Below are 14,745 nucleotides of genomic sequence, written 5' to 3' on the forward strand. Positions count from 1 at the left end.
TGTGAGTCAGAATCAACTCTACGGCAATGGGTTTGTTTTTTTTTTTGACCTTGACTGTACACTAGAATCACCTGGGGAACTTTAAAAACTACTGCTGCCTGAGTTCCACCTTTGGAAATTCTGGTTTAAGTAGTCTGGAGTGTTGCCTGAGCATGTTGTTGTTGTTAGGTGCTGTCGAGTTGGTTCCAACTCATAGCGACCTGGGAAGACAGAGTAGAACTGCCCCAAGGAGTAGGTGGTGGATTTGAACTGCTGACCTTTTGGTTAGCAGCTGAGCTCTTAACCACTGCACCACCAGGGCTCTGGCCTGAGCATTGGGATATTTAAAAAAGCTTCTCAGGCAAATTAGGGGATCTTAGTGCAGACTGGACTAGTTTATCTCCAAGTTTCTCTGAAGTTTAAAATTTCTATGACTCAGTGTGAAATAGGATGAAAGGGGCTAAAATTATACTAAGTTTATAAATAAGGATGAAGTCTCTAAGATATTGCAAGTCAGGGAGGTTGTGGAATATATTTCAAGAATATCTGAAAAATGGAAGACATATTTACTTAACTTAATTCTGATAGGGGACAAATTTTATCTAAACATAGAGAAGGCCAGAAATGACTATTGCCATCCTTTTTATCACTCTGGTGATATGTCAACGAAGCAGGTATTCTGAAGCTTATTTTGTGCCATGGATCCCTGTGGCAATAACCCTTCTCCAAACAGTATTTTTAAATTAATAAAATAAAATACATAGGATTAAAGGAGAACAAAATACACTGAAATACAGTTTTCAAAGCCTATTAAAAAATTTATGACATATAAACACATATCCCTTCTTAATGCATTAAATGACTAGATCTAGTGGTGGGTCTAAAAACCACAGTAACTTTGAGGCAGTGATGACTGCAAATGGTATTTTAAGATATTTATAACAGTTGTAATCTGATATGAAAATACCTCTGATTTCTATGGGTGACAAATGCTATTCTATTGGTCATGGATACTACTAATAACATACGCTTTTTGATTTTTTGCCTACAGTCATAATAGAAGGAAATGCTAAATTTCAGTTAGAAATTAGGGAAAATAAAGATGTAATTTCTTCCTCATCCAAGCTCAGAGATCCCCAATCCCCTAGTTAAGACTTTCTGTATTAAAGAAATTAGCTCAACTCTCTAGATGTATAATGGTTTTTTAAACTGACAAGAAAATCACATAATTTAAAAAGGATTCAGGTAAGAAAATCCCCTTTTTACCTCTCTCGATTGGACATCGGCTTCATCTGTAATTGGGGGGTTAATCTTGTTGGGGTGTTGATGTTTTCACTGGGCTCCTCAGGGAGGTGGCCTCTCTGAAAAACAGATGGATCAGATTACAGAAAAACAAAATCAATCAGGAATCACCTCCAAGAATACTAAAATCACTCTCAAGATGCCACCCTTTGATATATTTTTCATTCTAAGAACTGCCTCTAAGTAGCCGTTCGGGGGAAAGCTGTGAGACCATTATTTACCCTTTTCTTCAGCTTGTGCTTAGACTTCCTCTTCTCTTTTGACCGTCCAGGCTTTTTATGTGTGACCACAGGCTGGCTGCTTTTGCTGCTGGTGAGTCCATTCATACGTTGACTCTTGCCTCCAATGATTCCTCGACATTTCTCAAAGCCACACTTACACAGTTGCTTTGAAGGGAAAGCAGAATAATTCTTTAAACTTCAGTCTCACTTATAAGTTTAAAGAAGAGGATCTGGACATCCAACATAAGTTTGAATCAAGGAATTTTCATATGGAGGAAAATAACAGATTGGGAGCATAACAAATTAAATTAGAAATGGGTTTATACTGTAGTAAAAAAAGGAAAGGTTAAACTTCAGCAAGACTTCTTGATCAGAAGAGTTAACTAATTGGGGATAAATTAGATAATTGGGACCTCCTAAAAATTAAATACGCTCATCAAAATACTTTAGCAAGAGAGTAGAAAGAGAACCTATTGACTGGGAAAAAAGTCTTTGGCAATGACATATCTGATAAAGGTCTAATCTCTAAAATATACAGAAAACTTCAACAACTCAACAACAAAAAGACAAACAATCCAATAAAAAAATGGGCAAAGTACATGAACAGACACTTCACCAAAGAGGATCCTGAGGTGGCCAATGAATGAAAAGATGCTTACCATCGTCAGCCATCAGAGGGATGCAAATCGAAACTATAATGAGATACCATCTCACCCCTGCAAGAATGGCAATGATCAAAAAAACAAAACAAATGCTGGTGAGGTTGTGGGAGGGGACTGGAACTCTTATACATTGCAGGTGGGACTGTAAAGTGGTACAACCACTATGGAAAACAGTACGGTGGATTTTCAAAAAGCTAGAAACATAATACCTTACGATTCAGCAATCCCACTCGTAGGTACAGATCCTAGACACCTAACAGCAGTGACACAAACAGACACAGGCTCACTTACATTCACTGCAGCATTATTTGCAATAGCAAAAAGATGGAAACAACCTAAATGTGCATTAGTGGAGGAATGGATAAACAAATTGTGGTACATATATATACAATGCAGTGCTACACAACTATAAAGAGTAACGAGGAGTCCATGAAACATTTTATAACTTGGATGAATTTGGAGGACATTATGCTGAGAAAAATAAGTCAGTCACAAAAAGGCAAATATTGTATGGTCCCACTATCATAAAAAGTCAAGAATAGATATATACATGGAAAGCAAAGTTCTTTGATGGTTACCAGGAGTGGGAGGGAGAAGAAGGGAGAATCACTTTCTAGAGAGTGGACACTTGTTACTTTTGGTGATGGGAAACGCAATACCAAATATGGGTGAAGTTGGCACAACCTGACCAAGGTAAATGGAGACACTAAGAAGTACACAAGAAAACGGGCAATTTTGGTAAATGCTATAGCACATACAATTTTGCAACAATATTAACCACCACCAGAAATATGTGCGTGGTTATGCTGGAAGATATGTATGCATCTCTGTGCATAAGAAGGCACATGCGAGTAAATGCGTGTGCACATATAGGTGTATCTGCAGGCGTAGGTATATACACATTTGTTCGTGCCTTACATATACCCACATATGTAACAAACCACATAGGAGGCACAGTTATGGAGCCTTCCTAGACATATCCAAATAATTCACAGAATTGGTTTACTAAGTTAAAAGGCTTGGGACCATAATCTCGGGGGACAACTGAGTAAATTCGCATAACATAGTTCATAAAGATAATGTCTGTATCTGAGTTTGATTGAGTAGTGTCTGGGGTCTAAACAGCTTGTGAGCAGCCATCTAAGATACAACTATTGGTCCCTACTCATATGGAGCAAGAGAGAATAAAGGAAATCAAAGGCTCGAAGAAGAAACTAGTTCATGGGAGTAATAGCCCACATGAACCCAATCTCTTCAAACCTGAGACCAGAAGAGCTAGATGGTGCCCAGCTTCTACTATTAACCGTTCTGACCAGGGAAACAATAAAAAGTCCCGGATAGAATGGGAAAAAAAAGTAAAACAAAATTCAAATTCCTAAAAAAGGTCAGACATACTAGACCAAGAGACTAGAGGATAGCATTTGAAATTGGATCTGAAACTATTTCTGCAGGTCACCTTTCAGCCAAATGATAGACTGGCTTATAAAATAAACAATATCACTTGTGAGTGATATGCTCCTTTCAACAATTAACTGTATGAGACCAAATGGTCAACAGTTACTCAATAACAAAGATGAGATAGCAAGTGGGGGGAAGGGAAGCTAGATCAAGGGAAATAGAACAAACAGAATGAAAATAATGAGAATGCTGACACTTTGTAAAAGTTGTAACCAATGGCATAGAACAATTAGTATAAAAATTGTTAAATGGGAACCTAATTTTCTTTGTAAACTTTCACCTAAAACACAATAAAATATTATTAAAAAAATAATAAAAATAAAATAAAGGAGAGATGGGGCGGGGGGGGGGGGGGCGGGGGGGAATTGGAGACCAAAAATGACAGGACAATCTCTTTATTCAGAATTCTGAAAGAATAAATGAGACCTGTTTATCCCAGAAAGGGGCTTTGGTAGTGCAATGTTAAGTGCTGGGCTCCTAAATGAAAGGTCCGTGGTTCAGACTCACCAGTAACTCTGTAGGAGAAAAGACCTGGTGATCTGCTCCTATACAGATTATAGCCTAGGAAATCCTATGGGGCAGTTCTTTAGGGTCACTGTAAGTCATATAGGGTCGCTATAAGTCAGAACTGACTCGATGGCACACAGCACATTTATCCCAGAAGCCACAACAATGAACTCAAACATAGGAACAATCATGAAGATAGCTTGGGACTGGGCAATCTTTTGTTCTCTTATACACAGGGTCACCATGAGTCAGAGTCGATATGACAGCAACTAACAACAACAGCATTTATCTCAGGTAGGTGAAGAGTGAAAAACTGTCTTCTCTGATGTACTTCTCAATGGACACAAGTCAGTAATGCTTATTGAAGGTTCCACTGTGAACCACCTTCTTAGGTTTATTCTTACCTGTTTTTCAACATTAAAGGAGTGAAAGTTGTAATCATAAGTGAGTTCAGTCCCAGCTGGCATGTCTTTAAGAGCATACAGTCCAATCCGGTAAACGCCATTAACAGACCTATAAACACAGAAAAGAAAAGAGCTAAAGACAGGGGTTGTTAATACTATGCCTGAAAACTAGAAAAATAGGTGCCATCACTGACTTCAAACTTGCCTTTGTTCCTATATCCAATTACGGAGTTCTAGTGATTTTTTCCAGGAAATATTTTTCTGTATCTTATTTCTCCTTTATTCAGACTATAATCATTCTATTTCTAGATTCTTATGACTGTACTTGGTACTACTGCAAAAGTCTCCTGACTAATTTCTCTACCTTTAATTTCATCTCCATTTTATCTAGCCTGTGTAATACTGCTAGGCTAATAGTCCTAAATCAGTTTTTTTTGGAAACATGCTCTACGTTGTCAATTATAATTGCTGTTTCTGTTAGCTGTTGTCCTGTTGACTCTGATTCAGGAGATCCCATATATCAAATTACAATAGGTCTTTACTTCTCCTGCTCTGAATTCAAAATCCCTCTATACTATGGCTTTAGTGTATTTATTAAATAATTTCCTATGGCTGAACTACAAAAATCTTCCAGTTCCTACTGATCTTTCTCACATATATGTCTTTTATCTCATTACCTTATACATAAGTTATTATCTATTATGTACTGTTTTAGATGCTTTATATATAATAATTATTATCACTAACATTTATTGAGTGCTTAAATTATGGCATTTCCTTGTATTAATTTACTTAATCTTAACAGCTGTATGACATATGTACTATTATTAGGTAGTATTATAACCTCCATATTAAATACTGATGATAAAAAAATAGTATTATAACCTCCATATTATTGATGTGAAAAGTATGATGAGGACACTATAATTTCCCTAAAGTCATATAACTATAAATGGGGTAATCAGGTTTCAAATCAAGGCAGTTTGGCTTAAAATCTTAACCATTATGCCTTACTGGTAATTCTCAAAACATCCTTCTGAGATAGGTATTTTAATCTCCATTTTATATATGAGGTATTTGTGGCTCAGAGAATGTTTACAGTCATACAGCCCGCCCAGAGGATTAAAACTCAGGCTGTTTGACCCTACAGCTGCTTCTCCTCCTTTATTCCTGCCCCCTTGCCAATGTGGAAGAATGTTAATTTGTCAAGGTTTAGCTTAGATCCTACCCTATTGTAAGTAATCTTCTCAAACATCTCCAGTTCTTGGTATTTATTTTTCTGAATTCAGAAAGCATTTTTAGTCTATTCCAGGGCATAGCAAACTATGGCCCACAGGTCCTACCCCCTCTCCCTGCTGTTTTTGTAAATAAAAATTTGTTGGAGCATAGCCACTCCTATTCGTTTACACATCATCTATGGCTTTTTTCACACCATGGCAGAGTTGAGTAGTTGCAGTTGCAACAAAGACCTTATGGCTTACAAAATATAAAATACTTAAACTATCTGGCCTTTTACAGAAAAGGCATACCATAGGAGTGCCTGAATAAAAGGTTAAAGCGTTTGGCTCCTAACTGAAAGCCTGGAGGCTCAAGTCTACCCAGAGGCACCTCAGAATAAAGGGCTGGCAAGCTACTTCAGAAAAATCAGCCACTGAAAACCCTAAAAGAACGCAGTTCTACTCTGACACATATGGGGTTGTTCTGAGTCAGACCAAAGAAGAATTTGACACCTTTGAAATGTGATGTTGATGAAGAATACTGAATATGCCATGGACTGCCAAAAGAAGAAACAAATCTGTCTTGGAAGAAGTACAGTCAGAATGCTCATTAGAAGCAAGGATGGCGAGACTTCATCTTACGTACTTTGGACGTGTTATCAGGAGAGACCACTCCCTGAAGAAGGACATCATGTTTGGTAAAGCAGAGGGTCAGCAGAAAAGAGGAAGACCCTAGATGAGATGGACTGACACAGTGGCTGCAACAATGGGCTCAAAGATAATAAGATGGCACAGGATTGCGCAGTGTTTCATTCTGTTGTATGTGGGGTCCCTATGAGTTGGCACCGATTCAACGGCACCTAACAACAAGTCTGTGGCTTGCCTTTAAACTCTCTTACTGGTGTCTTTTGATGAATAAAAATTCTTAATTTTACCAATTTTTTCATTTTATGCTCAGTGCTATTTATGATCTGTTTATTTACGAAAATACTCCCATGTTTCCTTCTAGAAACTTGACTGTTTCAAATGTGGTATTTAGACCTATAATCTATCTTAGATTAATTTTTGTATGTGGATTAAGGTACGAGTCAAAGTTCATTCTAGCCTACTGACTCAGCAACATGTATTTAAAATCACCATCCTTCCCCACTGATCTGCAGTGGCGTCTCTGTCATAAATCAAGTGACAGTACATTTATGAGTCTCTTGCAGGATTCTATTCCATTGGTCTGTTGACTCATTCCACACAAATACTATATTATTTGTTGTTGTGTTGTTAGGTAAACATGGGGTTGCTATGACTCAGAACTGACTTGACGGTATCTAAGAACAGTAACAATACACTGAAGTAAATTCCATATATACTGATTTTTATATACTGACCTTGTTTCTACCAGTCTTGCTAAACTCACTTCTTTTTAGTAGTATGTCACCCTGAAATAATGATAGTTCAATTTCTTAATTTCTAATCTTAATACCTTTTTCTTTTCCTTTTCCTACTGCACTGGTTAGAACTTCCAGTACAATGCAGAAAGTAAACAGTGACAGCGGACATTCTTACCTAAGTATGATGGTAAAAACCCGGTAGCTCTTGGTTTTTTACACTTTTACTTTAAGAAATTAAGGAGGTTCTCTTTTATTCCCAGTTTGCTGAGGTTTTTTTTTTAAAATCGTAAGTGTTGAATTTTGTCAAATTTCTAGATCTACTGAGATGACCATGATGATTTTTTGTCTTTCAATTACAGTGATTGGTTTTTAAGTGCTAAACAAACCAATCTTGCATTCCTGGTCTTGACATACTAACCTTTTTATATAATACTAGATTTGATTTGCTAATATTTTTTGTTAGTGTTCATGGGAGATATTGGTCTACAATTTTCCTTTAACGTTCTTGTTACGTTTTGATCAAGGTTATGCTAGCCTTATAAAATGGAAGAGTTTTATGAAATTGGTAGCTTGCAACGATTTCTTCTCCAAATACATGGAAGAATTACCAGTGAAGACAACTGGGCCTTGAAGTTCCTTTTGTGAAAAGGTTTTAATTATAGATTTAATTTCTTTGGTAGACACATTCAGATTTTCTATTTCTTCTCATGTTATTTTTGGTAAGTTATGTTTTTAATGAAGTTTTTCATTTCGTCTAACTTTTCAAATGTGAAGTTGTTTAGGAATATGGATAAACAAACTGTAGTGAATTCACCACAATGGAACAGCATTCCCCAATGAAAAGCACAACCCACTGATGCACTCAAAAGTCAAAAACATGGTGAATTGCAAAGGCATTATGCTCAGTGAAAGAAGCCAAACACAAAAGGCTATGTTCTAAAACAGGCAAATTTACCTGTGGAGACAGAAATCAGGTGAGTTGTTGCCCTGGGGAGAGGGGATGACTGGGAAGAGGCAGGAGAGTACTTTCTGGGATGACAGAAATGTTCTGTATTCTGACAGGGGTGTGGGTTATAAAGAGCCCTGGTGGCGGAATGGTTAAGGCCTTGGCTGCTAACCAAAAGGTCGGCAGTTCAAATTCACCAGCTGCTCCTTGGAAACCCCATGGGGCAGGTTCTATTCTGTTCCATAGGGTCGCCATGAGTCAGAGTTGAATCCATGGCAGTAAGTTTCAATGGGTGGGTTATGTGAGTGTATGCATTTGTAAAAACTGATGGACACGCACCCTTAAGGTCTGTGTAATTCACTGTATATGAATTAGACCTCAACTAAAAAAAAAAAAACTTACAAAAATACAAAGTTGTTCATACTATCCTTTTACGATCTTTTTTAAGACGTAGTTTTTTTCCTTATCAATTAGATTCTAATATATTTGAGGGATGTAACCTCATATTTTATTATGTTTACTTCTCACTGTGACAAATTCAGTAAGCACATAATAAGTATGCAATATAGACTGGGTGAAATGAACTGATCCATGGAACACAATGCCTAGTACAGAATAAGCACTCAATATATATTAGGTGTTATTATTATTATTGTTATTATATTTTTCTGAGAGTGTATAGTTAGGATGGAGTGAAGAAATAGCAGGAGCTTACTCTCTGCCAGGAAGACCTCTGAGTTACTCTGTATAAGCTGTCTGACATTTTGGAAAGATCAAGCTCTGCTGCCTTCAATGCCTCCTGCTCTGCTGGATTCTTGACTTCACTTTTTCCTGCTTCCTTACCATTTCTGCATTTCACAATTTGGGTCACAGCTGTGATTGATGAACCGGGCTTCATTTCCCATGCGGTAACTGTCAATTACCATCCCACTATCCAGGTTCAGACAGTAGTGGTCACTGTGATTATGATACTGTTCAATCATCCTGTTCCTGAAGAAAAAGAGGTATGATTGAAAGTCAATTAATGATTAAGACGAAAGTAAATTTTCCGTTCTAATCTGGTGCTCTTGCCGTTTCACTTAGTATTATCATTTACCACTGTACCTGAACTCCTGTTCGCTGACAACCTCCCCCAGGTATTCAATGATGAACTGCCCAGCTTTTAGGGGTTCTTTGGTTCTGATCCCCCAACCTTTTTCCTCAGCTCGAAATCGTTCTAGACACTGCACCCACTCATGCCTCTGTATCCTCTGGTTACAACACTGCTCACCACAGGGGCAAGTGTTGGGGGAACATTCAGCAAAGATCATTCTAGAAAGAAAAGAAATAACAGTAAGTCAATTTACATTATATATGCCTTAAAGCACTCTTTTGTTTTATGGGAATTTTATTTCATCACTGGAAACAATATCTCTATATGGGAAATAACACTTCCATGCCAGAAATAACATTTCCAGGATATAGGACTACCTACACCTAAAATCTCTAGTGAATTAACAAATAAAAATTTCTGAACATAGCATGTGAAAAGTGTTATGCATGCCATCTTTTTTTTTAAATTTTACTGTAAGCTGACTTTTTAAAAAATATTTTTATTTGTTGAAAATGTACACAGAAAAACATACACCAATTCAACAATTTCTACATGTACAATTCAGTGACAACGATCGCATTTTCAACTTGTACAACCATTCCCGCTCTCCTTTCTGAATTATTCCTCTACCATTAACATAACCTCAGTGCCCCCTAAGTCTCGTCTCTGATCTTTCAAGTTGCTGTTGTCAATTTGATCCCATATAGTTCTCTAAAAGAGCACAATGCTCAAGGCAGACATTCTTTACTAATTAAGCTAAACTATTACTTTTTTTCTTATTACTTGGTTTCAAGAAGACTTCAGGAGATATTTTTGGTTTAAGGTTTAAATATTATATCAGGGCAATAGTTTGGGGGTTCATCCATCCTCTGTGTCTCTATAAAGTTTGGATTCGATGACAATTTGAAATTCTGTTCAACATTTTCCTCCCTTCTGATCAGGATTCATCTACAGAACCTTTGATCAAAATGTTCAGTAATGGTAACCGGGTACCATCCAGTTCTTCTGGTCTCATGGCAAAGGAGGGAGATGCTATGTCTTCCTTTTTAAAGTTCCTATATCTTTTGTGGAAGCCATTCAGTTTTAGTATATGGTTTAGAATACCAGTAATGCCTTAGCATGATTAAAACAAGGAAAGATAAAGAAAATAAAGGTAGAACAAAATATCAGCTTATATTTATAGTCATAACTTACAAATCCTGTAAAGAAAGTATATGCCACTGTACAATTTAAAGTACTTTCAGAGTCATTATCTGATTTATTTTCCATAACAATACCATCCTTATTCTAAAGGGCAAGCAGCACAGTGCCGGAACATATGTCATGAGCAGAAAGCAGAGAAGTATTCATTGGATTACTCATGGTAGTTACAGCATACCTTGGAGACACTGCAGGTTCAGTTCCAGACCACTGCAATAAAGCCAGTCACATGGATTTTTTGGTTTCCCAGTGCATATAAAAGTTATGTTTATACTATACTGTAGTCTATTAAGTGTGCAATTATGCATTATGTCTAAAAAAAATGCACATACCTTAATTAAAAATATGTTATTGCTAAAAAATGCTAACCATCATCTAAGCCTTCAGCAAGTTGCAGTATTTTTGCTGGTGGAGGGTCTTGCCTTGATGTTGATGGCTGCTGAGTGATCAGGGTGGTGGCTGCTCAAGGTTAGGGTGGCTGTGATGATTTCTTAAAATAAGACAATGGAGTTTGCCACATCAATTGACTCTTCCTTTCATGAAAGATGTCTCCGTAGCATGTGATGCTGTCTGATAGCATTTTACCCACCACAGAAGTTCTTTCAAAATTGGAGTCAATTTTCTCAAACCCTGCTGCTGCTTTATCAACTAAGTTTACGTAATATTCTAAATCCTTTGTTGTCATTTCAACAATGCTCATAGCAACTTCACCAGGAGTAGATTCCATCTCAAGAAACCACTTTCTTCGCTCATCCATAAGAAGCAACTCCTTATCCATTAGTTTTACCGTGAGATTGCAGAAATTCAGTCACATGTTCAAGCTCCACTTCTAATTCTAGTTCTCTTGCTATTTCCACATCTGCAGTCACTTCCTCCACTGAAGTCTTGAACCCTTCAAAGTCATCCTTAAGGGTTGGAATCAACTTCTTCCAAACTCCTGTTAATGTTGACACTTTGACTTTCTCTCATGAATCACAAATAGCATCTAAAATGGTGAATCCTTTCTAGAAGGTTTTTGACTTATTTTGCCCAGATCCATCACAGAAATCACTATCTATGGCAGCTATATCCTTATGAAATGTATTTCTTAAATAATAAGACTTGAAAGTTAAAATGACTCCTTGATCCATGGGCTGCAGGGTGAATTGCTGTGTTAGCAGGCATGAAAACAACATTAATCTCCTTGTGTATTGCAATCAGAGCTCTTGGGTGACCAGGTGCATTGTCGATGAGCAGTAATATTTTGAAAGAAAGCTTTTTTTCTGACCAGTAGGTCTCAACAGTGGGCTTAAAATATTCAGTAAACTATGTTGTAAACAGATGTGCTGTCGTCCAAGCTTTGTTGTTCTATTTATAAGAGCACAGACAGAATAGACTTCATGTAATTCTTAAGGGCCCTAGGATTTTCAGAATGGTACATGATCATCAGCTCCATCTTGAAAGTCTCCCCCTGCATTAGCCCCTAATATTACGGTCAGCCTGTCCTTTGAAGCCAGGCACTGACTTCTCCTCTCTAGCTATGAAAGTCCTACATGGCATCCTCTTCCAGTAGAAGGCTGTTTCGTCTGCAGTGAGATCTGCTGTTCAGTGCGGCCACCGTCACCCGTTATCCTAGCTAGGTCTCCTGATAACTTGCTGCGGCTTCCACATCAGCGCTTGCCGCTTCATCTTCCCCTTTCATGTTACAGGGATGGCTTGTTTCCTTAAACCTCACGAACCAACCTCTGCTAGCGTCAAACTTTTCTTCTGCAGCTTCCTCACCTCTCAGCCTTCATAGAAATTGAAAAGAGTTAGGGCCTTGGTCTGGATTAGAGTTTGGCTTAAGGGAATGTTGTGGGTGATCTGATCTTCTATCCAGACCACTAAAACTTTCTCTGTATCAGCAAAAAGATGTTTTGCTTTCTTATCATTCATGTGTTCACTGGAGTAGTACTTTTAATTTCTTTCAAGAACTTTTCCTTTGTATTCACAACTTGGCTAACTGTGTGATACAAGAGGCCTTGCTTTTGGCCTGTCTCAGCTTTCAACATGCCTTCCTCACTAAGCTTAATAATTTCTAGCTTTTGATTTAAAGTGAAAAGATGTGTGACTCTTCCTGTTACTTGAACACTTACAGGCCGTTGTAGGGTTATTAATTGGCCTAATTTCAATATTGTCATGTCTTAGGGAATAGTGAGGTCCGAAGAGAGAGAGAGAGAGAGAGACAGGGGAACTGCTAGTCGGTGAAGCAGTCAGAACACACAACATTTATCGATTAAGTTCATAGTCTTATATGGGTGTAGTTTGTGATGCTCCAAAACAATTACAACAGTAACATCAAAAATCACTGATTGCAGATCACTGTAACAGATATAATAATAATACTGAAAAAGTTGGAAATATTGTGAGAATTACCAAAACGTGACACAGAGACACTAAGTGAGCAGATGCTCTTGGAATAATGCCACAGATTGCTCGACACAAGGTTGCCACAAATCTTCAATTTTTAAAAAATCATGATCTGTGAAGCTCAATAAAGCAAAGCACAGTAAAACAAGGTATGCCTGTCATCATCTGAAGTTGTAAAGGAGACAATGCCTTACTGTCTACTTCAACCACCTTTATTCTACTATTCTTTGACTTTTTTGATGCACGAATACTGTTGAACACCCCTCCTGAAAATGTCCTTCTATTTTTTGGCTTTCTTGATCTTGGATGACACTGGATTTTCTACCTCTCCAATATGAGGCACTGATGGTTCAGCAGTAGAGTTCTTGCCTTCTATGTGGGAGAGCCACGTTGGATTCCCAACCAATGCACCTCATGTACCCTTTTGTCCCTGGAGGCTTGCTTTGTCGCTATGATGCTGAACAGGTTTCAGTGGAGGTACCAGAGCAAGATGGACTAGGAAGAAAGCACTGATGATCCACCTCCAAAAATCAGCCAGTGAAAAACCTGTGGATCACAACGGTCCAAATCTGCAACCGATTATGGGGATGATGCAGGACCGGGCAGGTTTACGTTCTGTTGTACATGGGGTTGCCACGACTTGGGGGTCTGACCTGATAGCAGCTTACAACAATAAAAACAACTTCTCCATGAATAGCTTCTGTCTTTTCTTGGAGGAATCCTTATTTCCTCTCTGCCTTCCATGTCATATTCCTTGCTCCTCTTTTCTTTAGAGGGCTCATCCATTGTAACGATTTCAACTGCTAGCCTCTTTTCATAATATTTCATCTGTATTTTCAAAATAGCTCAGTATCTCATAACACATACAACAATAAAATCCATGTGGATAAATTAATTAATTACACAAAATATTATATAAAGAACATTAATTATATAGAATACATTTGAATCTACCAGCTGCTCCTTGGAAACCCTATGAGGCAGTTCTCTGTCCTGTAGGCTTGCTGAGTCAGAGATGACTTGACGGCAATGGGTTAGAAAGGCGCCTAGGACTGTGCTTAATACTTCAAGGACATTGTTTCATTTAGTTCTTACCAATGCCCTACAAAAAAGGTATTGCTTTTATTAGCATTAACTTTCCTCAGGTCTCATAAGTAGAGACTTTAAACCCAGGTACCAAAAAACCAAACCAAACATGTGAAGTTTGCTGTCAAGTCAAGTCAAGTCATGGCAACCCCATACGTTATAGAATAGAACTGCTCCATAGGGTTTTCTTGGCTGTAATCTTTATAGAAGCAGATCACAGGCCTTTCTTCCACGGTGCTGTTGGGTGGGTTCAAAGTGCCAACCTTTAGTTTGTAGTTGAGGGCAAACCATTTGTGCCACCTAGGAGCCCAGGTACAAAACACTCTAAATCTCATCATCTTTTTTTTTTCTACTATTCTACTGAGCCCATACATTAGTTTTTGTCCATTTTCAAGCAACATCTTGAGGGGCAATCAAAGAGCTTATTTTTCCCTCCGAGTGAAGTGTCCTATAAACAACTCAGAGCCCATACTTTAGAGGAATCGGCCTAGTACAGTACCTGTTGAGGCAGTCATCCACACAGCCCTTCCCGGTGTCATCATCTGGCTTCTTACAATTACAAGTGGTAGCCTCATAACCAGAAAGGGGTTTGACATCAACATAGACATCTTGAAAAGACAGCAAAGAATAGTTTGTGAACATACAGGATAATTTTTCAAGTATCAAGGTATCAAGAACATTGATGAGATGGAGGCAGAAAAATAGCTCCCAAGTTACTCACTTGAACGGATTTTTTTATATAGCGGGACATCTGGTTTTTTGTATAGCTAGAAGACATAAAGAAAAATCTTAATGTAACATTTAACTTCAAATGCCAGACAGCAGCACCAATCACCACAAATACAGGAAATCATTCATGAGCTTTGCTCTTATGGAAATGTTTACAAGATTTTTTTG

At 37.9% G+C, this 14,745-nt stretch overlaps 1 protein-coding gene across 5 annotated transcripts in view; it reads right to left on the reverse strand.

Annotated features, from left to right (window-relative positions):
• The window catches only part of ASH1L (ASH1 like histone lysine methyltransferase), a 251,495-nt gene that overhangs the window by 17,782 nt on the left and 218,968 nt on the right, over positions 1–14,745 (reverse strand). For all 5 annotated transcript variants that reach the window (XM_049880709.1, XM_049880707.1, XM_049880710.1 and 2 more), the window contains 7 exons: positions 14,570–14,615; positions 14,348–14,456; positions 9,186–9,392; positions 8,925–9,071; positions 4,534–4,642; positions 1,503–1,667; positions 1,246–1,340 (listed from right to left, as the gene is read on the reverse strand). In XM_049880709.1, coding sequence (XP_049736666.1) covers positions 1,246–1,340; positions 1,503–1,667; positions 4,534–4,642; positions 8,925–9,071; positions 9,186–9,392; positions 14,348–14,456; positions 14,570–14,615 — 878 coding nt within the window. The remainder of the gene's footprint in view (positions 1–1,245; positions 1,341–1,502; positions 1,668–4,533; positions 4,643–8,924; positions 9,072–9,185; positions 9,393–14,347; positions 14,457–14,569; positions 14,616–14,745) is intronic.

Source organism: Elephas maximus, chromosome 3, assembly GCF_024166365.1.
Source record: "Elephas maximus indicus isolate mEleMax1 chromosome 3, mEleMax1 primary haplotype, whole genome shotgun sequence".
Taxonomy (NCBI): domain Eukaryota; kingdom Metazoa; phylum Chordata; class Mammalia; order Proboscidea; family Elephantidae; genus Elephas; species Elephas maximus.